General features: G+C 37.3%; 2 protein-coding genes across 2 annotated transcripts; one reads left to right on the top strand and one right to left on the bottom strand.

Moving 5' to 3' along the window:
* Positions 1 to 1,080: 1,080 nt before the first annotated feature.
* On the bottom strand, positions 1,081 to 6,350 carry LOC576217 (uncharacterized protein RAB5IF homolog). Its single transcript, XM_011662088.2, has 4 exons — positions 6,141 to 6,350; positions 4,621 to 4,724; positions 3,953 to 4,082; positions 1,081 to 3,507 (listed from the first exon to the last, which is right to left on the bottom strand). The coding sequence occupies exons 1-4, from the start codon at positions 6,255 to 6,257 to the stop codon at positions 3,466 to 3,468; spliced, it is 393 nt and encodes a 130-aa protein (XP_011660390.2). The 5' UTR covers positions 6,258 to 6,350; the 3' UTR covers positions 1,081 to 3,465.
* Positions 6,351 to 8,233: 1,883 nt separating this feature from the next.
* Positions 8,234 to 15,286, top strand: LOC591132 (valacyclovir hydrolase-like). Its single transcript, XM_030975161.1, has 7 exons — positions 8,234 to 8,498; positions 9,362 to 9,468; positions 10,232 to 10,398; positions 10,802 to 10,955; positions 11,592 to 11,740; positions 12,241 to 12,347; positions 13,512 to 15,286. The coding sequence occupies exons 1-7, from the start codon at positions 8,374 to 8,376 to the stop codon at positions 13,615 to 13,617; spliced, it is 915 nt and encodes a 304-aa protein (XP_030831021.1). The 5' UTR covers positions 8,234 to 8,373; the 3' UTR covers positions 13,618 to 15,286.
* Position 15,287: the final 1 nt, after the last annotated feature.

The following is a 15,287-nucleotide window of genomic DNA, read 5'->3' as shown; positions in this document are numbered from 1 at the left end:
TAATCTTGACTCCTCGAATGAGAAATTGATCAAAAATATCCATGATTCATATAATAATTAATGTTATCCAATTTTCATCATGATTTGTCAACAGTTTCGCCTCAATTTACTGTTTATCAAACGTATGATTGCTCAAAAGAAGTTGCTATGAAGACATGACAGCGCAGTAGCGCGCTAGCGCAAGCGCGTACTTAAAATGATGACGTAACAATGACTTAACCATACGCGATACGATCTGAGCATGATCATGAAATAGGTTGGAAAACTGAAGCATACTAATCAGGGGAAAATTCCTGAATTATTTTCATTGAAATTTGTTAATCATCGACTCCTCTATCTTTTAAAATGAGTCATTAACAAAGCGAATTTGGTTTGTGTGAAAATACATATTTCCATATTTATTTGAAGGTCGCCTATTCCCCTCTTGAAGAGTGGCCATTAACTGCATGCATATTATACCATAGAGAATCGTTCGTGAATTTATTTATATCACAAGTCCTTTCTCCACTTCATACATGCCATTGTGTTGTAGTTTCACGCAATTTTACTAACAAATTGTATTATTAAAAACCAATTACCCGAAAGCACAATTTGTTATGGATTTATTGTTAATTATATCACATTTACAAACAGATTTAATCATTATTACTTTGATAAAGTGATTGTGAAATATAATTTAGATCAATTATTTTTGTGAAATAACTTTAAAGATAATTAACAGCTACCCCCCCCCCCCCCCACACACACACACATTTTATTTAATAATCATAAAAAATAGATTGCAGGTCCAAGCCAAGCACTATACAATGGACTTAATAGGACTTTGAATATGTCCTCTTTTCAATCTACATTACTCCCCTTCTCGCTCTCTCTCTCTCTCCCTCTCTCCTCTGTCCCCCTCTCTCTCCACCCTTCTATTACGTGTTCCATTCAATACCTGCTCTTTTCTACAGCTATATTTATCATCCTTTCCTTACCATACAACCACTCATAAGACCATTATATTTGATAATAACCAACTCAATTTACAAAAATAAAAACATCTATTGGAGCACGAACATATAATTACACAAATCTTAAAAATGAAAACTTAAATTTATTACACTTTTCTTTACAAGTTTTATTCAAATTCATGTATTTCAAACTTTTCAATTGCATCGATTAATACACACATTTCTATGTAATGAGAATTCATTCCTACTTGCTACTTGCAGGGCTGATCTCTGTGAGCTAATGGAGAAAAAAATAATAATCTAGAAACGAAACAACAGGTGCCGACTATAACAATAACACATATAGCTAATCAGTACATTTAATTTCATGTGCATTACATTACATTGAATGCTAAACTCATAAGCGCTTACCGGTAACTTATCTACAAGGTAATAGATGAATGGAGATCAAAGAGAACCGAGCTCTCCTAACTAATGGAGAACAAAATAATGAGAAAGAAAACAAGTGCTGAATATAACCACTATAGCTAACCAATACATTTAATGCCATGAGCTTTACATATCAATTTGATCTATATTCACAACATAATCATGTTAAATGGGGGAATATTTGTATGCAAGAGTGTTCTAAAATGCCTAAAATTATCAACTGTTACTGTAATTCTCTGTGCCATTTTAAGAATTTTTACTCTATAGAAGAACTGTGAATATAAATACACTTAAGCTGCAAATGCCTTTGAAGTTAAATAATTAGAAATTTGACTATTAAAAGAGAATGTCTTAACTTGTCATTCTTATCATCAGTTAATGATTATAATTAATATATTAAATTTAGTACATGTACCTGTATCAAAGGTGTATGGACACAATTACATGTATACACATATAACACCAAATACATGCAGAAAATGTAAAAATATGACACTGACAAATTCTTCTTTATTCACTACGAGGATCAGATCACATGGTCATGGTTTTTGTACCAGTATGTTCCAAGTCAGTAGTCGCACACATTGATTTCAACTTTCATGGTGTGTGGATATTAATAGATTTATTCACACGTTATATAATCGAGTAAAGAGAAAATTTTGTACCCGTGAATAAAGAGTCCATGACTCGGACTTGAGTCTATGTAAAATACACTGGATCAAATCACATCCAACAAGGCGAGAAAATAGATGAATTAAGCTCAAGCACAAATTACAGGTTTGAAAAAAAAGATTGTCATTTCTCACACATGTAGACCTGAATGGCTGAAAGCTATTCACAGTGCTGTGAATAGTCGTAATAATACCAACTACACCGACAGAAAAAAACATGAAGACATTTCTACTAAAGACATTTTAGGTGAAAGAAACGACAACAAAATGATGAGTAAAATTGTGAACATGTTCTTAATTATTTATTTTCTTTTCTTAACAAGTTTGAAGTTGTATAATTCATCATAAAACAAGTATAAATACAATTAAGAACAACAAAAAACAAATGCAATTCTACTAGGCTATACTATCATACCTTTATCTCGCTATTTCAAATTCGGGACATCAAATAAGTTTGCAGCTATACTTCAATCATAATTCAATAGTAATGTCAATTTCGAGATCCAATTTATTTTAGGCCATGATGATTTTTCCCTTTGTATAAAATCTGGAGTTGAATATGGTTTATAATAATAATAATAATAGCCTAATAGTCCACTCCAAATTTTATTAAACCGAAACGGAAATTCTTTTTGCCCAATTGATCGTGAGCCCAACAGCCACTGAGCAGCGCCAGATCGACGGTTTGTGATTATTATTCTAAAATTTGTTAATATGAAGTATTACAAGGTCCGTTCTTTCTAAATTTTTAGCAACTATGGTTTAACAAATTTCCAACCTGCACATTACATGTTCAGATTAACCTAAAGCATTTTGAGAAATGGACCTCCCAGTAAAGAAAAGTTGTATGATCAGAGTATGCACCTTGAGAATAACAACCTTTGCAGCATAACTACTTACTGTTTTAAGCATGAATTCTAGTTTTTCACAAACCTACATTTTTGCCTCTCTCTCTTCTCAGTCGTGCAACACTTTTTCTTGTCCCTTTCAAGGCTTGTTCATTTTGTGACAAATACCTCTTATCTAATGAACACTTGCATGTAGACATCTATAATAACTGGTCCAGAGAACGGCATCATGTTCCCATATATATCTTGTGTGAATTTTGCAGTCAGTTGAGTGTGCTTCCAAGTATGTTTTCAAGCATTTCGTACACTTTGCCCTTTCAAAAGAAGTCACGTTGCAGATGACTTGATAGGAAAGCATTGCAGGAACTCCTTAATGAACATACACATGGAATGCTTAAAAGTAGATTGAGATTCAAAACATGGATGTTGATTGTTCCTTTGTATCAAAATTACAGGTTGTGCGGCCATGTTTTTCTCCCATAGGAGAGTAACTCCAGGATAACTGATTAGTTCTTGATGTCTAATGGCAACCAGTTGAGACAAATGCCGCTCTCTGTTACTTTGTCAATCAAAAAAGACTGCAGAGTAGACTATAATCCACACAACCTGCAGGAATAAAATGTGAGAAGGAAAAAAAAAAGATATATGATCTAATTTCTTATTTGGAAGGCTTTGACTTGACAAAATTGCTGAAAATGAACAGCAATGAATGTGGGACAGACGGGGAACAGAAGAGCCAGATAAACACAAAAGAAAACTAACATAAACCAAAGATGCAATTGTTTCTGTGTTACATCAAACTGATATGAAAAAGGCAATGTATATAAATGTACTACCGATTCATTATGCAAGGATACCAATTAACTTTAAATGAAATCAAAATTGATATGCCAGAGTGAGGTTCGCATAACCTTCAAATGGCCTCACAATGAGACAGAGAGCATGAATTCATGGAACTGCCTGAAAGATAGTATTCCTGACTATAATAAGTATGATTTACCTTTGATTTCAAACTGTTATAATTAACAGATAGACAAAAAGCTATACATACCATAAATAATGCAAATGAAGACATGAAGCCTTCTTTAGTGAGTTCCCAAGGTCCACCAAAGTCATCGTCATCAACTTGCTGAAATGATGTGAAGTAGATATACAAGATACCAGCGTTCAGGGCACAAAAACTAAGGGGAAAAAACAAAAACAAGCCATTACCAATCATAACCCCTCATTTCTGCATCTTGGTATCAAGCTTACGTCTCATGTTTGAGTTATTGTTAAGGCTGTGCATAACCGTGTAATGAGGTACCCAAGTACACTCCCAGGCTTACTTACAAGCGAACATTTAATATCTTGTATTATTCATAAATAGGTATTCATCAGTAATGAAATCACTTGTTCACTATGACTTTCATACTATTACTAGTACGACTATAAATTACACTTTATAAGAACATGAACAGTGCACAACTGCATTTCAAAAGATGATAGACTATGAATATGAATTAGTGCAGTAATCATACACATTATTTACCAACATTTACTAAGATGAAACAAATTCATCTAGTACTTTTTAGATTTCAAAATGCATTCATTCAATTCATTATTGCAAAAATGTATGTTACACTTTAAAAGTGCACATGAATGGCGATCTGTACCTTCCTAGTAGAATTTCAAAGGCAAAGAAACCTTGTACAACTGTATCAATAAAAACACACTTACATTGCAATTCCGAAAAATCCACGAAAAGGTAACAGGCCCCAGCCCAAACCAGCTAGAATAGCTATAGTTTGTCGCATCCAGTAGATCACATCTAAAAATTCATCCTGAAATAATAGAAAAAGTGAACAGTCAATCAAAAAAAAATTGCAGCAGTGAACCTATCAATGGTTATGTAGTGAACTTAGATGATTTTACTACATTGTGAAAGCTGATTGCTAAATTCAATTCAATTCAATTCAAATTTATTCATGTTTCCAACAAAACATTACAAATCAATTATAAGCATTTAAAACAAATTTAAGAAATACATGTTGGAAACAGAGGGGTCCACTAAAAAGCAATGCTTGTACAAGAATTTTGATTTACATTGATTTTGCCAATTATTCTGGCAAAAGTTACCTCTGCACGACTGCAGCTTAGTCTCAAGGTTAACCATGGCTGAAATGCATACGGCACCTATGAGCACCACATACTTGGTACTTGGTTGGTTGGTCCTCCAAAATACTCGTCTGAGTTTTAACCAGAGGTGCCAATAGGGTGGTTTAATTTGAAAATGGGGACGTCAGGGCTACTTTGAATTTGACAGGGACAGGGTCAGTGTGAGCGATAGCCTCCGGTTTAAGCTGGTCCCAATCACACACTGTTCTCATTAAGCAAGTAGACCAAAAGATGGGTCTGTGATAGACCGAAAGCTTCAGTCTATTGTATCAATGGTTATTCCACTGCACTGAGACTCTGGCACCACTGAATATGACTTACAGTTACAGTTAACAAGGTGCCAAAATTTAAAGGCCAAACTAAGTTCAATTCAACATACATCACATGATCATGACATGACAAGTCAAAATGTTAACAATAACATAGACTTCTAGACTCTAGGTATTAAAGAGAAGGTTGAGTTCTGGGAAGAGGTGAAAAATAATTTGTGAGCTTTACTTATTCTTATTATGCAAGTGTGGAAGAACATCAGATAAGACATGTTCCCTGAAAAGCATGGCTCTTCAAATGCCTTCATATTCTAAACATGCTTGTAACATCGTAAAAATCGGGGGGGGGGGGGGGCAGCTTTTTACGCCACGTGTAGTGTAGTCCCATATACATCTTTCTGTGTACGGTGTTTGTAACTTTACCAAGACTTGGCCAAATTTCTTATCATTGATGATCCCAGAACCTTGCAATACACACAAATTCGTATAGACCCTCTATGCTAGATGACCAACCTTTTCTGGTCAGTTCCACACCGTTTCTTTCACAATGCAATAGCATGACCAGAACTCAACTTCATCTTTAAAAAGCAACAGAAGTTCAATAAAAAATTCCAGACTTAAAAGGCAGTTTTAGAATCAGTTTGATTATTTAGCATGTGTATAGAGGTATAACTTTGGACTTTAATGCACATCTCACGTAATCAAAATTTCGTTTTACGCCAGTTTCGGGCCATTAAATTGATAATTAACGTTACATTATTTGCAATATGTGGGACACCGATCTTTGTGTGCACTGAATTTGTAAGAACGCACCTTCTCAGGCCATTGTGACTTGGCGCTGAAAGCTCTCTGCCATACGGACGGTAATCCTTCAGTTAAACTAACACTGGGCGGCTGGTTGTCCACATTTCCTCTCCTTCTTGTAGCCATTTTCAATGAAAATAAAGAATCAGCACACGTGTAACTGTAAAATCTGCCAGTAAGTCAAAGCAAATTTGCCACAGCTCAATTAATCTGAAATTACCGACCACAAAACAAAATATAATGCCGATACATTACCAGTACGGTGTCTTTAAAGAAATACACAACATACACCCCTACACGTATGACGTATGTTGTTTCATTCAATGATCATAAGGTTTTTAATACAGCTCATGCTTGCCAGCTAAAGAAATTAGCAAAATTTGTTAGAATAATTAATTAAGTAAGTCAATTTTTTCAAAAGAGTCAAGGGTAGATGGTAATAGCTCACAAGTAAGCAATGTGGAGGGTGAATTGCCCAGTTCGCCTTGATATGTTTATTTGTTTGTCCTTGTTCATAATTATCACATGATATTATTGTTCATAATTATTATCACATGTTTGTCTTAGTTCATATTATCATATTATGTTTATCATTGTTCATATCACACGTTGTTCTTAATTTCATATAAGGGGGTCGATAGTGTCAATAAAATCTAACAATCTAAGAAAACAATTCAGGCCTATTTACAAGTTGAATTAAATAAAGAAAAAACAAATTAATAAACAAAACAATGAAAGTTCAATCACAATCGCATGAAGAAAAAAAAAATCTTGAAATTTGAAGTTTCACATAATTCCATGAAACAGTATAAGCACACAGGCCTGGCGCGTACGCAGAGGGGGGGGGGGGTAACCCCCAAAACACCCCCCCTCAAAAAAGAATTTTGCTTACTATCACTATTCCCCCCACCCTCTCCCTCCCCCTACCCCTTCCCCCTCCCCCCTCCCCCTCCCCCCCGGCCCCCCCCCCCCCCCCCCACTGAGCGAAATATGGGCCGGCGCGAGGAAGACATAATTTTGAATGGGATAATTAGGGGCATTAGTTGTACCGATTCTTTGGAGTCCACCGAAAGTGAGATTTGGAGTCAGAATCCATGCTCCAAATACTGACTGGAATCCACTCAAAAATGAACCCCTACTTTCGAGTGGATTTCAAAATATTTCGGAGAGGATTCAACTCAAAAACCAGGGACAGGGATATGTGAGTTAAACTCACATATCCCTGTCCAAACGGAGTGATCTATAATATAGCGGGGGCCTGTTTCTCGAAACCGTCTAAATTTTTGACTATCAAATAATAATAATAATAATGATCATAATAATCTTTAATGGTCCACTCCAAATCCCATTAACACACGTTTCAATGGGATAGTCAAGAAGCTAGACTTATGACGGTTTCGAGAAACGGGCCCCAGGCCGCGTCCTATATAATAGGAATCAGCTGGGCTCGCCGTGGTACGGAAAAAAAAGTCGCCCCCAGGCCAGACTCCCTGAAAAAATATTGGATTTCCTCTCCTCTGCATTGCATTAATTATGCGAACAGAAAATTTTTAGCGGTTACTTCAACTCATCTTTAACGCATACGCGCAGCTCAGCAAGTCGGCCAACTAGCTAGGCAAGTGGGCGCGGCCAGTGGATTCGACTGTGGATGGGAGGGGCCGGGGCGCGTTATTTTTTTATGCGGCACAGATTGGGGCATGGTGCGTGTTGAGCCTATGGGAAGTACGTTCTTTCCCTTCTGAATAATGTCTGCACGTACGTGAGACTAGGCATGTTCGCTAGCGCATTAGCGCTGCGAAGAAGTTTGAATATCCATCGCGAACTATGTGTTTAGATAACATTCCTCTTCGTTTAAGTTTATTAAGTTTTATTGACTAATTATTGTGATGTTCTTCTTATTGACGTGCTGCCTCCTCTTCAGATTTCCAATTGCATTTTAATTGTTGATGTAATGATTTTTCATACGGTAGTTGATTACATGTAACACTATTAAAAACAGACCTCTACTACTAGTACGCACACGACCACTATTAGTCTGTAAATCAAGACCCCTTTTAAAAAAAAGCCCCAATCTGTGCCGCATAAAAAAATAACGCGGCCGGGGCGATTAGCCTTCAAAACAAATTGCGCTTTTAAGGAGTTAGATCGTGGGCGTATTAGTAGATTGTTACATGCTATGCACTGTCACTGGCTGGTGTTAACCTCATAAAAGCTGGTGTCAAAGCAGATAAGAGCTGCAGAAATGATTCTACCAAGAATTGGGAGGGTTTTTCTGTGCAAATCATCCATTCTGAAATCACAGTTGTCGGCACCATCACCAGCATACTGTGCTCAAATGTGTGCAAAGATGTCAACAAGCAACGTTAGGTAGGTAGACTTACTAGTTAGATCTAGATCTTGCTTTTAAATAAATAAGTGGAATGATCTAGACCCTGTTATTTTTTCCTCTCCCCCCCCCCTTCTTCTTCTTTTTCTTCTTCTTCTTCTTCTTCTTCTTCTTCTTCTTCTTCTTCTTCTTCTTCTTCTTCTTCTTCTTCTTCTTCTTCTTCTTCTTCTTCTTCTTCTTCTTCTTCTCCTCCTCCTCCTCCTCCCCCTTCCCCTCCCCCCTCCCCTCCCCCTCCCCCCTCCCCCTCCCCCTCCCCCTCCCCTCCCCTCCCCCTCCCCTCCCCCTCCCCTCCCCTCCCCCTCCCCCTCCCTTCCCCTCCCCCTCCTCCCCTCCCCCCCTCCCCTCCCCTCCCCCTCCCCCTCCCCTCCCCTCCCCTCCCCCTCCCCCTCCCCCTCCCCCTCCCCCTCCCCCTCCCCCTCCCCCTCCCCCTCCCCCTCCCCCTCCCCCTCCCCCTCCCCCTCCTCCTTCTTCTTCTTCTTCTTCTTCTTTTTCCCTCTTCTTCTCCTTCTGCTTCTCTTTTTTCTTGCTCACCTCCGCCTCCGGCCTCCCTCGATCTCTTTGTTTTTATCTGTATCTGTATGACTGTATCCTGGCCCGTCTTCCTCCATCTATTTTTCCTCATCACTTAACACTAACAGAATCTCTATCTTTTCACCCTCTCTTTACTTTGTTCATTCACTGTCTTTCCTTTACTTAATATCCTCTGTCTATTATCTATCTCTCCCAGATATCATCTGTTAAGAATCAAGGGAGTTGTTAACCGTAGCTCAGTCAGAGTCGATCAGAAGGACATTCTTTTCTGATCGACTCTGAGTCTGAGTAGATAATTTCCTTTGTGCTGCAGGTCATCTGGTATCTCATCTGGCAAAGTGGGAGTGAATGGTGTGAACCTGTATTATGAGCAAGTAGGGAATGGTCCAGAACCAGTTCTCTTGATGCCTGGGGCTCTGGGTAAGAATGAAATAGGAATTTATTTTATTTTAGTCTTCTTTTCTTCCAAACCCCTTTAATTTAAAGCAGGGCCCTGCTTCATAAAATTAGTTTCAATAACAAATCCTCAAATTCTATGACAAATTTGCTCTCAGCTACGGTAATCAAATGCCACAATTTCAGTACCTAATAACAGTTATTGTAACTTATTATTGATAACAAGTTATCAGCCCTGTAGGTATCCAACCCAAATAGACAACTAGACAACGAAAGCAGAAAAACCGTATAGGACCCTGAACGGGATGTTTTTGTTTTTTCTTCTGTTCTTCTGTATTTAAGTGATGGATGAGGAAGCAGGTAGGCCTGTTGGTTACCTTTTGGTTAATGCCAAGTGAACAATAGCCCTATTGTCCTCTCTCTCTCGGGTACTTGATAATTAAGGTGTAATTGCTTACTGGAACATCATCTACCTAAGGACACACTGTTGATCTACCCTGTATCCAATATCCATGTCTTTTCCTAATTAATTCCTCCACTTTATTTGCCAGTGCACATTTGTATTTGTATTTGTATTTGTATTTTTTTTTTTGGGGGGGGGGGGGGGGGGGAGTCATCACCTTTAATTACCACCAAGGTAGCCAAATTATTTGAGTCAGTATATGGTATTTTTTATACCTGCCATTGTCCTAATTAACGATCTGTCGTAATGGTTTTACTGATCATATCAATTAAGTTCTGTTTAATCAGCAAGGATGACAAAGTTCTTCCTTTCCTCCCTTCATAGGATCAACCCAGACTGATTTCAAACCCCAGCTGGAGAAACTGAATCGAGATCTCCTCACAGTCGTAGCCTTTGACCCTAGAGGATACGGGAAGTCCCAACCACCAGTGAGGGACTTCCCCTTGGATTTCTTCCACAGGGATGCCAAAGATGCCAGGGATCTGATGCAGGTAGGAGGGATATTATTCTCTCAATATATTATGTCCTCTCTTTCATTGTTCTAAGCCTTGTTCAGACATGATACTGTAAGATTGCTTAAAGCCACCATTCCGGACCTCCTTAAAAAAATGTTATTGTGGAACCCTGCCATAGTGATAGAATGTTACATGTATCTGATGTCAGACCATGAAATGAACTTCCAGAATGTTCTCTATTGATGTACAGTTAAACCTGTCAAACCTTTGTTTGACACACAAAAAGTGGTCTTTGTAGACAGGTTCCTTTAGATGTTTCAATGAGAAACTTTTTTCAAGGGAAACCCCCAAATGTGGTCTTTGTAGACAGGTTGTCACTAAATAAAGCAGGTTTGACTGTACTTTCAATGTTAATATATCTTGCTCATTGATCCTACAGGCCTTGGGACACAAGAAATATTCTCTGATGGGCTGGAGTGATGGGGGTATTACAGCTCTGATTCTTGCTGGAACCTACACAGATGATGTCAAGAAACTTATTGTATGGGGAGCTAACTCGTACGTCACTCAAGATGATATAAAGCTTTACGAAGGTAAGCTGAAAAGTTGGTTAAAAGCCCCACTGCACTATTTATAGCTAATGCGCTCTCTATATAGCAAACAATGCCTAACCGGTGACCATTGGTCCCCCATGCACCCCTTTTTCTTATGTTAATTGAGAGCTGATTTGATGAGATAACCACCTGTAAGTGACCATGCAGGGGGGGGGGGGGTCTAATCCATCCTGGCCAAACTAGTGCAGAGGGGCTTTAAGAGAAGTTTGAAAGTATGATTTAGATGTGTCAACCTGTGGTGTTTACATTGACATGTATGTAATTGATTATTTACCAAGCTGCAAGCATCGCTAAAAATATGAATGTTACTGTTGTTGTTGTTGTTCAATTTAGGCAAGTCAGTCAGTTTACGACTATTATTGCCGAGTACTATTTGTTTTGAATTCAAATTTACGTATATATAAAAGGTGTACCCCCTTATCTACACTTTGGACAAAAAGCATTACTATCAATTGAAAATCACCCATTTGCATCAGAAAGTTCTCACTCACACTTTCAAACTGTTTTTCCACAGTGGCTGTGATTTCTATGCACCGTTATCTCAAGTTGCAAACAAAATTATTTAAAAATCTGCCATGCTTGCCCTAACTAAGAAACTGTTTTGTTGCTTTCTAGCAACCCGTGATGTTAGCAACTGGAGTGAAAGGATGCGAGCCCCGATGGAAGCCGTTTATGGAAAGGAGAACTTTGAGAAAGTATGGCATGGTTGGTGCGATGCACTCGGGAAACTTGCCTCAATGAATGATGGAGACCTTTGCAAGAAGGCAAGAGTTTAAAGTCTTTAATTCATATGATTCATTTTTCTTCACGTTTAGTTTAGTTTTACACTAATGATACATTGTCATAAGTGTACTTATAAAGGTTGGATTTTTAGTTATGTAATTTCTTGATTTTATTATTGAATAGTTTACTGCTTTACATTTATTTCTCTAGAAGTTCATTTAGTTAGTTATATGTACCGGTACATGGATTTCAGATAATGAAATGCATGTTTGTAATAAGAACATATATCACAACATGGGACATGGATTACCCATCTGAGCTTTTTTTTTAGCAGTGATCATATTAACCGTGATCTCATGCCTCCAAAAATATACAGAAGTTTGTCCTGGTACTCCATGTTTTTTAATAGCCACATACAGAAAGAATGAAATTTTGTGCATGAATTTGCATTACATTACATTTGGTTTACATTGCTTTTATCACATTTTGTAGTGTAAATATAAGAACGATGTTCATATCAATTTTAATTCTCTTATCGTAGGAAACAAAGAATATCCAATGTCCAACCCTGATAGTCCATGGTGACCTTGATGCTATGGTGGTCTCTGAACATCCAGAGTTTCTTCATAACACAATCCAAGGTTCAAAGTAAGTCGAGCTTAACAAATGATGATAATGATATTGCATATTTTTATCACTACATTACCACACAAGGTGCTCAAGACACTCCAATATTACACCGGCCCGAGGTAGGCTACCATCTTCGGTGCTCACACTGTCAAGGAATTCCTTCCTACCACTACCCATTTAACACCTGGGTTGAGAATGGCAAATGTAGTTTAATGTCTTGCCAAAAGACATGGTGTGCCAGGGCTTGAACCCATGGATTTCACATTGCCCGTCAAGAGCTGTGCTGTTCTTGGCCGTTAATCCTTTCTATGCTATAGTTGGTTCAATGATTTCAATCTGCTTGAACTGTAATATTCATGGAGCATCTGATATTCTGAGACAAAAGGAGATAGTCCCTTCATATTAAATCTGAAGTTGGACATTGCATGAAAAGTTGGTATCACAATGAAAAAGGTGTTTGCTCACCTAATTTATGTTTGATATGGTAGCACAAGCATTAAATTTAGCCGATCAGAAGAGATTGACCCACATGTTTTGAAATATTATGTTGAATTCACCCGGAAATGGAGAAAGTTGCTCGAGAAATTAGCCATTTACAGACAGAAATGACTAATGCTCTTTGTTATTAAACATTATAAGATGATGACGTGGATCCTAATTAAATGATTGGTTGAGAGCGTACATGTGACCAGACATTTATTTTGCTTAACGCGTAATTTGGATAATGACCAGTACAGTCATGATCCAATGGTAATGACCGGTCATTATCAAAATTATGTTATAAAACATCATTTCAAAAAATAAATAAAACATAATCTTATAAAACAAATCATACACATCATTTTGTTCAGGCATTAGTAAAATTACCCCCGCTCGGTACCTTCAAGACTATTCCAAAGGTACATTGTGTGGGTAATTCTTACTAATGCCCTCACTGCTGTGTATTGTTTGTATACTGTTGCATTCCTCAATAAAAACTTGTAAACATAAAAAGATTTGATATATTTATAAACATGAAACTGCGATGCTACTCAAAACAAAAAGAAAACAATGACAAATTGTGATTTCTGTGCATCCATTGGAATTTGGTGCAAAATGGCCATTTATGACTCCGTGACAGTTTTCTAACCAAAGTTTGATCAGTTCCTGTGGATGATTTCTAATTCCCATCTTTTTTCACAGATTGATAAGATGGCCCAAGGCCAAGCACAACCTTCACCTGAGATACGCAGACGAGTTCAACAAAGAGTCTGAACAGTTCCTCACTGGAGTGACAACGAAGCTATAGCATTCGACTCCACATTCTAGGCTCGTTCAGACAACTGCTTTAAAGATACCTCCCAAGGAAAAGCTTTATGAGATAAGGGTCATTCCAAGAAGTTGGGGCAATTTTTGTGACATACCAGGAGTGAGAAAATATGTCTCCTATCAACTGTAACAATGTTTGCTCAACTTGAGTTTTGCATCAAAAGCATAGCCAACTATCTTCAGAAGTACTTGAGCTTCATGGTGAATCATTGTCATGGACATAAAGTTTATGCAGTGTCCATGTAACGCTGGTAAAAATATTTTGAAGGAAAGCAACTCAGTGAAACAGGAACGATTTTGGCAAGGCACTACTATAATATATATTCATTGCATAAAAATCTTCCATGTGTAGTAGATCTCGTACCAACGTTACATGGACACCGTAATATTTTTTGCCTCAACTTCATGGAATGACCCATAGTGCGTGCACATTTCTCTTTCTATAACACAAAGAGCAGTGAGTATACATTGTTTCAAGCAGGCGAGATTCTCTCCCCCCTAAACAGTGTCTCTTACCATTCACCTAGCTACACACAAAATTTTGCGGAGGTCGTTTTTAGGTGGTATTTAGGTATTCATGTCTGAACAGAGCTTTATCAACTATTAGAAATCGTTGTCATCCAACATTCAGCGCTTTATTTCTTAAATGAATACATGACTTATTTCAAACAACGTATGAGTGGAATATGAACATCATTTTGTAGTACAGTCAAACCTGTCTATAGCGACCGCCCAAGGGAAACACAAAAAGTAGTCTTTGTAGACAGGTTCCTTTAGTACATGTTTCAATGAGAAACCATTTTCAAGGGAAACAAAAAATGTGGTCCTTGTAGACAGGTGGTCACTAAAGCAGGTTTGACTATACATGTATATTATTCATATGGTTTGTGTATGGGTATACAATACAATGCATGCATCGTGGAATATGAAGATGAATATGTGCAAGTTGGGTTTTTTTATAATTATTATTATCAACAAATCTAAAATATGTACGCATGTATTCACATTATGGAAATTTGTTAGATTATAAGCAATAGGGCAAACAATCTGTAACTGATTAGGATGATGTTATATTTTGAAGGATAGTCTAGACCAAAGAAAAGGAAAATCCTATGATTAAATGCTGCACAACTCTGTCAATTTTTTTGGTAATATTGTATACATGTATTATCATGTTTTGTACGAGATAAACTTGCAATGTGTTCATGAGACTATATTAGAAGCAAGCACACCATTTACATTTGTTTTATTGATAGTTATTTACAATATTTATCCTGATTTCATAATTTCAATGAATTATTTTTTTGTAAAGCACTTTGTTAATGTGTACTAGGCTACATTCATTGTATGAAATAATTTTTAGTGTATGACTATGGCCCCCAAAAAGTCCATAAAGATAAGCAATAGAAAGTGGACATGAGAATTTTTTTTTTTTTTTTGGAGAGGTTTAATTGAGGTGTAATTGTATTGATGAAATCATTTAGCATGAAGTGCCTTTTTTCATGTGATTATAAATAATGTTCTTCAACAGTATTGTCTGTTGAGAGCCAGAAGGGTGTTTATTCTATTTCTGTCAGTGTAGGAGTTAATGCCCTTTTGGCTTTCAGCAGCCAATGTTTTGTAAATTGCGATGTACCTTTATGTTTTTGT

Source organism: Strongylocentrotus purpuratus, unplaced genomic scaffold (assembly GCF_000002235.5).
Source record: "Strongylocentrotus purpuratus isolate Spur 01 unplaced genomic scaffold, Spur_5.0 spur5_scaffold_8, whole genome shotgun sequence".
Classification (NCBI taxonomy): Eukaryota; Metazoa; Echinodermata; class Echinoidea; order Camarodonta; family Strongylocentrotidae; genus Strongylocentrotus; species Strongylocentrotus purpuratus.
This window is presented reverse-complemented; position numbering and strand designations above follow the sequence as displayed.